This window comes from Scyliorhinus canicula, chromosome 1 (genome assembly GCF_902713615.1).
Source record: "Scyliorhinus canicula chromosome 1, sScyCan1.1, whole genome shotgun sequence".
In the NCBI taxonomy this organism is placed as follows: domain Eukaryota; kingdom Metazoa; phylum Chordata; class Chondrichthyes; order Carcharhiniformes; family Scyliorhinidae; genus Scyliorhinus; species Scyliorhinus canicula.
In genome coordinates, this window is record NC_052146.1 from 77,111,922 (window position 1) to 77,125,371 (window position 13,450).

The 13,450-nt window shown below is 48.5% G+C and overlaps 1 protein-coding gene across 2 annotated transcripts in view; it reads left to right on the forward strand.

Annotated features, from left to right (window-relative positions):
- Positions 1 to 2,494: 2,494 nt before the first annotated feature.
- The window catches only part of LOC119964244 (tripartite motif-containing protein 55-like), a 29,946-nt gene continuing 18,990 nt past the window's right edge, over positions 2,495 to 13,450 (forward strand). The window contains exons 1-3 of one of the 2 annotated variants that reach the window (XM_038793532.1): positions 2,495 to 2,739; positions 7,040 to 7,536; positions 10,479 to 11,056. In XM_038793532.1, the coding sequence (XP_038649460.1) occupies positions 7,043 to 7,536; positions 10,479 to 11,056 (1,072 nt within the window). In that variant the 5' untranslated portion in view covers positions 2,495 to 2,739; positions 7,040 to 7,042. Of the gene's footprint in view, positions 2,740 to 2,763; positions 2,965 to 7,039; positions 7,537 to 10,478; positions 11,057 to 13,450 lie in introns of those variants that run through there. The other variant, XM_038793527.1, reaches the window with a different exon arrangement.

Consider the following 13,450-nt stretch of genomic DNA (forward strand, 5'->3'; position numbering starts at 1 on the left):
AAGCAGTTAGCACCTCCCTAAGAGATGATGCAGTCCTTGAAGAATATGACTCAGACCTTGACTTCTTCTTTGGACGTCACGAGCCCAAGGCCAGCTCCAACACAAAGAGTGATGATATGGTCCTAGAAGACTACGACTCAGACAAAGCTTTCACCTTGGGAGGCTACCCCAGTACCAAATCCGAACCACAACTAGACGTGTTGTACATTCAAGACCCCGATGACGAGTTCTTCGGATTTGAGGATCTTCAGCCCAGCATATACGACATCCCGACTTGTGAGTGCAGGATTATGCTGTGGCCAGACACCAAGACACAGAGAGCGGTACAAGCCTCCACGGCGAGCTCGTGAACAGACTCCACGATAGAAGAAACACAAGACTCCACACCGCAGTCCTTACATGAACAAGAAGTGACTCAGTGACACAAGCCTCCACAGCGAGCTCGTGGACAGCCTCCACGATATAAGCAACGCAAGACTCCAAAGCACAGTCCTTGCATGAACAAGACCATGAGGGTCTAGCAACCTCCTCTGAGCAACCAGCAGCAGACGATGCAAGTCTGCCACGCTCGAGTGAACAACAGAAAGACTATGACAGTCTGCCACGCTCAAGTGCACAGCAAGATGACTATGACAGTCTACCACACTCCAGTGAACAGCAAGACGACTGTGACAGGCTACCACGCTCCAGTGAACAACAAAGCGACTACGACAGTACACCCACATTATTTGAGCCACCAGAAGAAGACTCTGACAGTCTACCCAGCTCAAGTGAACAACAAGAAGCTACTGAGGCTCTACCCACTGTATGTGAGACAAGTGACAACAGCATCCCACTTCCCATACAAGATGTGCAATATGACAGACCTCAGCTAGTGTGTACAGAGGCACTCGACGATCACAGTGAGACTACTGGTGACTCCGGTAACACCACGTTACTTCAAACCTCATTCGCTCGAGCCTCTCCACAAGCAAATGAATTCCTGAATGTTTTGACTCCAGACATGGAGCATCAAGAAATCTCAGCTGACTCAAGTGAATCTGAAATGACTCCGGACGGGGAGCAACGACAAACCAAAACTGACTCAGGTGACACAGACCAGACTCCAGACAGGGAGCATCGACAAACCAGCACTGACTCAGGTGCAAAAGACAAGACTCAAGATGGGGAGAATCAACAAGCCAGAGCTGATTCAAGTAAGCCGGACATGACTCCAGACGGGGAACGCTGCGAACTCAGTGACGGCACGCTCACGGAAACAGCAGATGCCACAAAGCACGCTGACACGAGTAACTGTGTGAATGACTTGGGCAGCATGGTGGAGCAGTGGGTTAGCCCTGCAGCCTCACGGCGCTGAGGTCCCAGGTTCGATCCCGGCTCTGGGTCTCTGTCCGTGTGGAGTTTGCACATTCTCCCTGTGCTTGCGTGGATTTCGCCCCCACAGACCAAAGATGTGCAGGCGAGGTGGATTGGCCACGCGAAATTGGCCCTTAATTGAAAAAAATTAATTGGGTACATTAAATTTATTTTTAAAAAACTGTGTGAACGACTCGTATTATCCACAGAGTGTGGTCCTTGAGCACAGCGAACACAACAACAGAACCATCCAACACAACATCACAACCTATGAAAACCATATCAAAGACAACACGACGCGTACCAAAGGCAACATCGTCAATAGCAAGCACGACAAAGACTACACCAATGGAACTACGACTGGTATGACATGGTACAACTCTGCCCATAAGGGACACTGTTACTGCTCAGCTCAGTACATACCATGGCAGGACGATACATCTTCCCAATTCACATGTGCTGCACTACCAACAGGCAACCTGGCCTTCAGGACAGATGCCATCCAACATCGCTATCACAAGCATCAGAAGAAAAAAAGACTCCAAATCAGACAGCAAAGTGATTTGACCACTTCTTAGTTCCTGATGCACAGGGACACTGAAGGCGTTCACAAGGACATGCCACCATCAACATCACCAACTCACCAACCCAACAAGAAAGACATTCGACCATGATAATTGATGGGTTTTGGACTCACACATATGATTTGGACTTATTGTTTAGTGATCACTGTTATCGAACTTGTACAGAGCATCGCTTATCTACCTGCTTTTTTTGGTTCAATTTTCTTTAAGTGTACAGAAAATATATAACACGATAAAAGAGGGGATGTGGTGATATGCATCACTGTAGATACACAAGGGGTTAATGTAAGTACACATAGACTAGCTAGACACTAGAGGGGGCACCAGAGACATGACACACAGACACTCAACCAATAGGTCAGTAAGATAGGACACGACCAATGGGCATTCACGATACACACAGAGGTGACACTACCACAGGGGGGCATTACACCAACCCATATATAAAGGACACAGCACACATGGTCTTCCTCTTTCCAGTGGAGACACTCAGTGAGTAGAGACACAGGGTTGAGTCAATATCACACCCACCACGTGGATTGTAGCAGACTGGCTTGTCAGTCTGAGTAGCTATAAGAGGATTAACAGTAGTGGCGAATCCGAGTAGGAGAATTGTAAATAGTTCAATAAACGTGTCGTAGTTATCTCCACGTCTGAACCTTTCTTTGTCAGAGTGCACATTAAGGAAGCCGCTTATGCTACTCCAAGAGCATAACAAGACAAATAATACATCCCTTCATTCTGCCTACATTACAGTTTCAGGGTGTGTCACACTCTCCCTCCCCCATTATTAATATCGGTAAGTGAAACTCATCCACAACTGCCACTGAATCTAATGCTTTGTTTGCTTTGAGATTTACAGGATTGGGCCCTGGTCAGGCACACAATGGGCTGTGCCGATCAGCAGCCAGTTTTCTGTACAGTCACCGAGTCCTACCCCTTGCCTAGTTTCACCCAGCTAAGTTTCACTTCTTCGAGCTGCAGTGAGGAACAGTCACAGGGACCGTCAGCCACAAATCCAACTGCAAGTATTCCGAGCTAAATAGCGCTCTGGGTTTGTCTGGGTACTGCTTCAGAGATCTGAGAGATCAGAGCACCTTTTCAAACACAGAAGCAGCCGCACTGCCGATTGAGAATCCTTCCCATTCCAGAAAGACGGACAGGAGAGTTTTTTTGGGTTTGGGTGGGATGTTCAAGTGTTAAAAATCTGATTGTGAACGGCAGTCGCTTCCGGATTTAGCTGTTGGTCAAACCACTGACAGGAAGCAGTTCGGCAATTTATATATTCTAACTAAGCTGCATGTCTCATATGAAGAAACATTGAGCGGTTGGGCCTACATTCATGGGAGTGAGATCAGATCTTATTGAAACATAAAAGATTCCGAGGGTGGCTTGACAGAGTAAATACTGACATATTTCTTCATGTGGAGAGGTTTAGACTGAGGGGCAGTTTCAAGGTCTGGGGTTTCCTATTTAAGACAGAGATGAAGAGGAATTTCTTCTCAGAGGGTTGTTAGTCTTAGGAATTCTTTCCTAGCAAGAAATTAAGGCTGGGTTATTGAATCTATTCAAGGCTGAATTGGACAGATTTTTGATTGCCAGTTAGTCAAGGACTATGGGGTTCAGGAAGGAAAATGGATTTATGGCCACTTCAGATCAGCCATGATCTTATGGAGCAGGCCTGATGGGCTGAATGGCCTACTCACAATCCTATTTCTTATAATTCTTATGTTCTATGTCCCCATAATTAACAAGTATTATGGGGCAATGGTGGAGAGGGACTGGGTGAATTGTTCACACAAAGAGCTGGCACAGAATCAATAGGCCAAATGGCTCCCTTCTGTGCTGGAATAATTCTATGGTTTAAACTTAGCCCTTACTGGCCAAATTTTCCAGGCCTTTATAAATCTGGACGGGGGTTGGTGCCAGGGGCACAGTACTGCCTATTCACCCTGGCCACCCTGAGGGAGTTGTGCAGTTTCTTCCTGCACAGCTAGATTGCCCATGGCACTGACCATCTCAGTCCAGGCACGGCGAACGCACAGGGTCGCCCGTCTCTCCTCCATGGCGTCTCGCAGGGTCTCGAGCTGAGTGTCTGTGAAATGGGGTGCCTCGCTGCCATCTTGTTGGCTGGGATGGTGTGTGGGGGAAGTGAAGTGTGTGTATGCCGCTGCAACTCGTCAGTCTCCTGAGTGTCAATTGCGAACCTGGCGAATCCAGGTCCTCAAAGAAATCAAGCAAGTTTGTCAAGCATGACTTACCCTTCATAAAACCATGCTGACAATGATGGATTGTACTTGGTCTTTTCAAATGTTCAGTCATCTCCTCCTTAATGATTGACCCAGTAACATCCGCATCACAGAGGTCAAGCTAACCGGTCTATAGTTTCCTACTTGTTGCCTCTCTCCCTTTTTGAATAAGGAGTCACATTAGTGTGTTTCCAATGCACCGGGGCTTTTCCAGAATCCAGGGAATTCTGAAATATCATAACCAATGCATCCACTATCTCTGCTGCCACCTCCTTTAATACCCTAGGTTGCAGGCCATCAGGCCCCAGAGACTTATCTGCCTCTAGTCCAGGGGTGGGCAAAAAAAAATTTTTTTTTTTTTTTTTTAATTTTTTTTTTTTTTTTTTTTAATTTTTCTTAAGGTTAATGGGGGGGGGCTGTTGGGTTACTTACTGGTATAGGGTGGATACGTTGACTTGAGTAGGGTGATCATTGCTCGGCACAACGTCGAGAGCCGAAGGGCCTGTTCTGTGCTGTACTGTTCTATGTTTCTATATGAGGCGCCCAGAATCATAACCGGGTGAAGTAATTATTTTACTTAATATACTATGCGGCCCTTTGTGAATTGTGAATTTCTGAATGTGGCCCTTGCACGGAAAAGTTTGCCCACCCCTGCTCTAGTCCCATTACTTTATTCAATACCCTCTCCCTAATGATGGGTATTGCACTAAGTTCCTTTGCATGAACTGAAGTACTTGGAACATTTTTATTATCCTCCTCTCCCGTGAAGACAGAGACAAATTATTGGTTCAGTGCCTCCGCCATCTCCATGTTCCCCATTATTACCTTGCCAGTATCGGCCTCTAAAGGGCCAACATTTACTTTAGCTATTCACTTCCTCTTTATATACTGGCTCTGGGTCATTGTCCATGTGGAGTTTACACATTCTCCCCGTGCTTGCGTGGGTTTCACCCTCACAACCCAGAGATGTGCAGGGTAGGTGGATTGGGTACGCTAAATTGCATTTCATTTTCAAATTTATAAAAAAAATAAAACCATGCTCTGTCCTCTCTCGCTCAATATGAATTTGAAATTCTAGCATGCTGTGATCACTCCCTCCTAGAGGATCCTTAATGTCAAGACTATTTATCAACCCTTCTTTGTTAGATAATACAAAATCTAAAATAGCCAGCTCCCTGGTTGGTTCCATAACAAACTGCTCTAAGAAACAATCCCTCATGCACTCTATGAAATCTCAGTTGAGGCTACCCTTGCCAATTTGATTAATCGAGTCAATATACATGTTATAATCATCCATAATTACCGTTGTGCCCTTCTCACAAGCCCTCATTATTTCTTGCTTTATACTATACCCCACTTTGGAAGTATTGCTGTAAATTACTCCTAGCAAGGAGCTTTTTCCCTTGTATTATGTTTCCATCCCTATTGATTCAACACCTTGGCCCTTCGTACCAATATAATTTCTTAATACAGCCTTGATGTAACCAATAAAGCAACTTCACCTTCTGTTCCATTCTGTCTGTCATTTTGGAATACTGAGTACCCTTAACATTTACCTCCCAGTCCCGGTCCTCCTACAACCGTGTTTCAGTGATCCCCACCAAGTCATACCCATTTGTCTCTATTTGTTCCATCAGCTCATTGACCTTATTCTGAATAGTGCGTGCATTTAGGTTCAAGGTTTTTAAATGTGTCTTACTGATTTGTCTTTCTCTTGCAGAATTTTATTGTGCATTACGCTTTTCACATATTCTGACCTCCTTCAATCTCTGATAACACTTACCTCATCCCCAACTTTCACTCCCCAATCACCTTAAATTTAAATCTTTTATGTTTTCTTACCCCTCCATAATCATTAGACTGGCCCTGTCTGTTCATTCTTTAACCTCTACCTTCTCCTCATATGCTCAGCGCCGGCCCTAGGGTTGCTGGCGCCCCGGGCAAGCTGAACTTCAGCGCCCTTCGGGGGGGGCAGGGCCGAGGCGGAGGGGGGGGTGAGGTGGGGGGGGGGGGGGGGGGGGGGGGGGGGGGGGGGGGGGGGGGCCGAGGCGGGGCCGAGGGGGGGGGGGCCAAGGCGGGGGGGGGCGGGGCCGAGGGGGGGCGGGGCCGAGGGGGGCGGACGGAGGGGGGGCCGCCCTGGGGGAGGGCGGCCACCGCGCATGCGCTGGTTGGCACAGGCCCAACTGCGCATGCGCGGGACCCGAGTCTCTGGCGCCCCCAAGCACATGGCGCCCCGGGCGACTGCCCGAGTTGCCGGTACCTTGGGCCGGCCCTGCATATGCTTTCCTGCTGCTCTGGTTCCCAGTAGCAAATATACTTCTTGTAGTTTTGCCCTTCCCTCCCTCTTCCCACCCACCAATTTGCTGGTTTAAAGTCCTTGTGACCACCCTGTTCAGGCGCCGGAATGTGGCGACTAGGGGCTTTTCACAGTAATTTAATTGAAGCCTACTTGTGACAATAAGCGCTTCTCTTATTCTTTCTGCCGGAATATAGGTCCCAAATCAGTTCAGGTGGAGACCGTCCCAACGGTACAGATTCCTCCCGACCCTATACTGGGGTACTGGGGCTAGTGCCCCATGAAGTGGATCCCCTCTTTCCCGCATCACTCCTTTAGCCATGTGTTTATTTCCCAGTTTTCCCATTCCTATGCCAATTTGCTTGGGCAGTAATCCAGAGATTAGAATCCTTGAGGACCTGTTCTTTAATTTTGTTCCGAGGTCCTGATAATCCCCAAACAGGTCCTCTTTCCAAGAGTACGTTATTCTCTTCCTAGCTATTAGTGAACCAGCCAGTCACAGACCACAAACCTTTAAACATAGATTTGTCTTATGAGATTACTTTTTGTTTCAGATTATGGCAACTGGATCAGAAGTTAAAGTGGAGGAGTATTTTCAGTGTTTGATTTGCAACCAACCAGTCACAAAACCCAAACTGCTCCTATGTCTTCACACCTTTTGTGAAGATTGTGTCCAGAAAGAATATCACGGGAGAGGTGTCAAATGTCCCATTTGTGGAATGATGACCAATGGAGATCTCACTTGCCTTAAGGACAACGTATTTGTGGCAAATTTACAGAAAAAAGTGAAAAAACAGCAGCAAATCCTGGCAAGCAATGAGCTGCGCTGTGTCTCCTGTGAGGACAGTGCTTCTCCTGAGTTCATGTGCTTGGAGTGTGATAAGCTCCTGTGTACAAAGTGCCTCCATACACATCAGGTGCTAATGACGGATCATAAGAAGTATGTTCAGACCTTGGGCACATTGAGGAAATTGGATTCTGACGAGTTCTTGAAGATCCTTAGAAGACCAAAGCATCTTTTTTGCAGTACTCATGATGACCAGCAACTCAGGTAATGCTGCTTCTTGAATGATGGCCTCAATGTTTCCTTCAAAGATTATTTTATTATCTTCTCCCCACTTTTGTCTCATTGACCCTCACTCAGAGAATTTGGGTGTTAGGGGGTCACTCTGACCCTCACTCGGAGAGTTTGAGTGTTGAGGAATCACACTGACCTTCACTCAGAGAGTTTGGGTGTTAGGAAGTCACACTGACCCTCACTTGGAGAGTTTGGGTGTTGAGGAATCACACTGACCTTCACTCGGAGAGTTTGGATGTTAGGAAGTCACACTGACCTTCACTCGGAGAGTTTGGGCGTGAGGGAGTCACCCTGACCTTCACTCGGAGAGTTTGGGTGTTAAGGAATCACACTGACCTTCACTCGGAGAGTTTGGGCATGAGGGAGTCACCCTGACCTTCACTTGGAGAGTTTGGGTGTTAGGGAGTCACACTGACCTTCACGCGGAGAGTTTGGGTGTGAGGGAGTCACCCTGACCTTCACTCGGAGAGTTTGGGTGTTGAGGAATCACACTGACCTTCACTCGGAGAGTTTGGGTGTTGAGGAATCACACTGACCTTCACTCAGAGAGTTTGGGTGTTGAGGAATCACATTGACCTTCAGTCGGAGAGTGTGGGTTTGAGGGAGTCACTCTGACCCTCACTCAGAGAGTGTGGGTGTGAGGGAGTCACTCTGACCCTCACATGGAGAGTTTGGGTGTTGAGGAATCACATTGACCTTCACTCAGAGTTTGGGTGTTGAGGAATCACACTGACCTTCACTCAGAGAGTTTGGGTGTTGAGGAATCACATTGACCTTCAGTCGGAGAGTGTGGGTTTGAGGGAGTCACTCTGACCCTCACTCAGAGAGTGTGGGTGTGAGGGAGTCACTCTGACCCTCACATGGAGAGTTTGGGTGTTGAGGAATCACACTGACCTTCACTCGGAGAGTTTAGGTGTTGAGGAATCACACTGACCTTCACTCGGAGAGTTTGGGTGTTAGGGAGTCACACTGACCTTCACTCGGAGAGTTTGGGTGTTGAGGAATCACACTGACCTTCACTCGGAGAGTTTGAGTGTTGAGGAATCACACTGACCTTCACTCGGAGAGTTTGGGTGTTAGGGAGTCATCCTGACCTTCACTCGGAGAGATTGGGTTTTAGGAAGTCACCCTGACCTTCACTCAAAGAGTTTTGGTGTTAGGCAGTCACCCTGACCTTCACTTGGAGAGTTTGGGTGTGAGGGAGTCACACTGACCTTCACACAGAGAGTTTGGGTGTTAGGGAGTCACACTGACCTTCACTCGGAGAGTTTGGGTGTTGAGGAATCACACTGACCTTCACTCGGAGAGTTTGAGTGTTGAGGAATCACACTGACCTTCACTCAGAGAGTTTGGGTGTTAGGGAGTCACCCTGACCTTCACTCAGAGAGATTGGTTGTTGAGGAATCACACTGACCCTCACTCGGAGAGTTTGGGTGTGAGGGAGTCACACTGACCTTCACTCGGAGAGTTTGGTTGTTGAGGAATCACACTGACCTTCACTCGGAGAGTTTGGGTGTTGAGGAATCACCCTGACCTTCACTCAGAGAGTTTGGGTGTTAGGGAGTCACACTGACCTTCACTCGGAGAGTTTGGGCGTGAGGGAGTCACCCTGGCCTTCACTCGAAGAGTTTGGGTGTTAGGGAGTCACACTGACCTTCACTCGGAGAGTTTGGGTGTTGAGGAATCACACTGACCTTCACACGGAGAGTTTGGGTGTTAGGGAGTCACCCTGACCCTCAGTCAGAGAGTGTGGGTGTGAGGGAGTCACTCTGACCCTCACGTGGAGAGTTTGGGTGTTGAGGAATCACCCTGAACTTCACTCGGAGAGTTTGGGTGTTGAGGAATCACACTGACCTTCACTCGGAGAGTTTGGGTGTTGAGGAATCACACTGACCTTCACTCGGAGAGTTTGAGTGTTGAGGAATCACACTGACCTTCACTCGGAGAGTTTGGGTGTGAGGGAGTCACACTGACCTTCACTCGGAGAGTTTGGGTGTGAGGAATCACACTGACCTTCACTCGGAGAGTTTGGGTGTGAGGGAGTCACACTGACCTTCACTCGGAGAGTTTGGGTGTGAGGGAGTCACACTGACCTTCACTCGGAGAGTTTGGGTGTGAGGGAGTCACACTGACCTTCACTCGGAGAGTTTGGGTGTTGAGGAATCACACTGACCTTCACTCGGAGAGTTTGGGTGTTGAGGAATCACACTGACCTTCACTCGGAGAGTTTGGGTGTGAGGGAGTCACACTGACCTTAACTCGGAGAGTTTGGGTGTGAGGGAGTCACACTGACCTTCACTCGGAGAGTTTGGGTGTTCAGGAATCACACTGACCTTCACTCGGAGAGTTTGGGTGTTGAGGAATCACACTGACCTTCAGTCGGAGAGTTTGGGTGTTCGGTGGTGTGACCCTCACTTGGGGAATGTGAACTCCTGTGAGTGACTACCTGTATCGTTTTGTAGAATTATCATTAAACATAGTCAGGTCATGAGTGGCGGCACGGTGACACAGTGGTTAGCACTGCTGCCTCACGGTGCCGAGGACCCGGGTTCGATCCCAGTCCCGGGTCACTGTCTGTGTGGAATTTGCATATTCTCTCCATGTCTGCGTGGGTCTCACCCCCGCATCCCGAAGATGTGCAGGGAAGGTGGATTGATTGGCCACGATAAATTGCCCCTTAATTCGGAAAAATAAAAGAATTTGGTACTCATAATCAATTAAACAAAACATAGTCAGGTCAATGTGTACCTAGCTGAGGGAATGTGCCTGGCTGAGGGCATACCAGCTCGTCACTGAGGGAACGTATGTGATGTAGAGGACCACAGCTAAGGACAGTAATAACAGACAAACGATGAATTGATCTTTTGTTTGGATGCAATTGTCTGAACGACCTTTTAATTTTACTTTCTGTTCAGTCTCTACTGCATCACCTGCTCAGTATGGTTGTGTGTCCTGTGTCTGGTGCTGGAACACAAGGACCACAATTGCTGTGGCATCAGGAAACAGATTGCCGCACAGAAGAATGAGTTCCGAGAGATGCTGGGTACAGTAGAAGAGAATGAAAGAAAGTTCAGCAAAACGCAGGGGGACCTGGAGTTGCTCATAGACAAGCTGAACAGTGGCAAGTATAACATGGAAGAACTGATCAGAGCAAGGGTTACTGCTGCCATTGAAAAGGTGAAGGAGGAGGAGGACAGGCTACTGAATGAGCTGAAGGAGCTTCACTCAGCCAGAATCCAGAAGCTGCAGGAAGATTTGATGAGAACAGAAAATGTGTTTAAAAGAATGTCTGCGAGCAAAAGCCTTGTGGCCCAGCTGCTTCGCTATGCTACAGAGCAGGAGGTCTTGGAGCTGCAAGGATCCATTAAATCAGCACTCACCAGCCTCCGGGAAGAGAAACCCCTGAATGTACAAATGGCGAACACAGTGATAGATTTTCAGGAGTGTTGGGTTTATCCAGAGAAGATGCTGGGCAACCTGATCATCACGAAACGTGAGTAAATCCCCTGAATTGCCCATGTGTCTCCTGTTTCCTTTCATTGGAAAGTTGTTAAAGGTATTTATATGCCTGAATTCAACAGAGTATTTGCTGAGGATGCTGGTCCAAAACACGTTTGGTTTTGAGTCTCCCACCATGTCACCAACAGGAAGAGTCAGGAGGATGCTCCCTTAGGTCACATGACTGGAGCATCATCCAACAGACAACCCAGACAACCTCTCCGCCCATTCCAGTAAGTGACCCAGACAACACCCTCTCCATTCTTGTAAGTGACCCTGACACCTCCTTGCCCATTTAGTAAATGACCCCCCTGTCCATTCCAGTGAGTGACCCAGTCACTCCTGTCCATTTCAGTAAGTGACTCAGACACCCCTATCCATTTCAGTAACTGACCCAGACACCTCTGCCCTGTCCATTCCAGTGAATGACCCAGACACTCCTGTCCATTCCAGTAAGTGACCCAGACACCCCCTGTGCATTCCAGTGAGTGACCCAGACACCTGTAGGAGCGGTCTCAAGACCTGTGTATTGAGTCAGCTTCCACGTGGAGTTATTCCCTGTGGCTCAGCTCAGTACAGAAAGGAACAAAACACCACAACCTGGACAAGATGGCTTATTTAATCAAGCTTGTTATGTGTACACGGAGAACAGAATGGATATCGGCCAAGACCTGTTCTGCTGAACAAAGGCTGAACATGGTGATTATAAAACGTTCAAAAATCAATAACCCACCCCAGTTGGACGCAATCCAATCCCTGAAGCTGCTACTTTTAAATTTACCCAATAGAATTGCAAGCAGTGTTTAAACTTCTCCCAATAGAATCGCAAGCAGCGCATGATTGATCCTCATCCTGACAGCTGCTTGCACTGACTGTTTGTGAGAAACAGAACAACAGATCCAGCAAACTGAATTATTTCACAAAGACAAGGAGCGGGATTCTCCTTGGGTCGGAGAATCGGCGGGGGGGCGGCATGGGCTGGGCCCGCGATGGGCTGGAGTACTGCCCGTTCTTTGCCAGTCCTGCCGGCGTAAATTAGACTAGGTCCCTTACCGGCGGGACCTGGCGGCGCGGGCGGGTTCCGGGGTCCTGGGGGGGATGCAGGGCGATCTGGCCCCAGGGGGTGCCCCCACGGTGGCCTGGTCCACAATCGGGGCTCACCGATCTGCGGGCGGGCCAGTGCCATGGGGGCACTCTTTTCCTACGGGCCAGCCATGTCAGCCTCCGCGATGGCTGACACATAGGTGAACCCCCCCCCCCCCCCCCATGGTGATGATGTCGGCAGCCGCTGACGCTCCCTTGCATGCACAGACCCGCATCGGCCAGCGGAGTCCCTTCGGCCCTCGTCTGGCACGGCGCCAAAGGACTTCCACGCCGGCCAGCGGGGCGCGAACCACTCCGGCGCCGGCCTAGCCCCTGAAGGTGTGGAGGATTCTGCACCTTTGGGGCGGGCCGACGCCGGAGTGGTTCACGCCCAAGGTGTCAGAAGTAATGTCCTTTTGGTCAAGTTAACTATCCTAAATCCCATTTGGTTACTTACTACTGCTATGTCCTAAAAATACATGTTTAATGGTTAATAATGATTACTCTGTCCTATAATTCATCTCAATCCTTAATAAAATAACTGATGTAAAACTACTCTAGTGGCATGCCAGCGATTCAATTTTAAGAGGTATTATCGCTGAATCCCCCCTTCAATCCCCCCTTTTGGCCATTGGCTAGTCCAAGAATAGGCCATTAAAGAGACATACTGAATTTATTGGAGTGCGGCTGATGTGTGGAATATTCAACAGGTAAGAGCTGTAACAGTTCCTCTTTAACTAGGGGGCCACAGTCTGTCTGCCATTTCCTAATGTGGTGTCTGAGGCAACAGTGCGTAATAAAAAGACAACCAATATAAACAGCCGCAAAAGTACAAAAATGTGCGATATAATACGTATCCATGGATGGATATTGGCATTCAGTCCCCAATTCCATATTGTAGAGAAGTTCTGCGACTGTAACAGTTCCGCGGCCTTCTCAGCGCGAGTCTGGATGAGCTCCCGCTCCTTGTTCCAGAGGTGGTCAATTGGCGTTGCCTCCTCCCGAAGTCCTTCCCAATCGGCCCGCAAGTGCGGGATGCGTGGAAGTCCCTTCTGGACATGTCGCCGAATCCGCTGGTCATCGTAAGTTCGCTCGAGGTCATCCTCATCCACGATGGACACATCCCTGTGTAGAGTCAGGGATGTGTCCATGTTCATGTCGGCCAATGGTAATACAGTCAGATAAATTGGTTAGAACAACATTATGCCCAGGCAATTCCCACAATGCCTCGCTTGGTATAGTTGTTATACAACGTAACTCATTAATTGTTGTCTGATATGGCTACAACTGTTTACGTGCCTTCCAC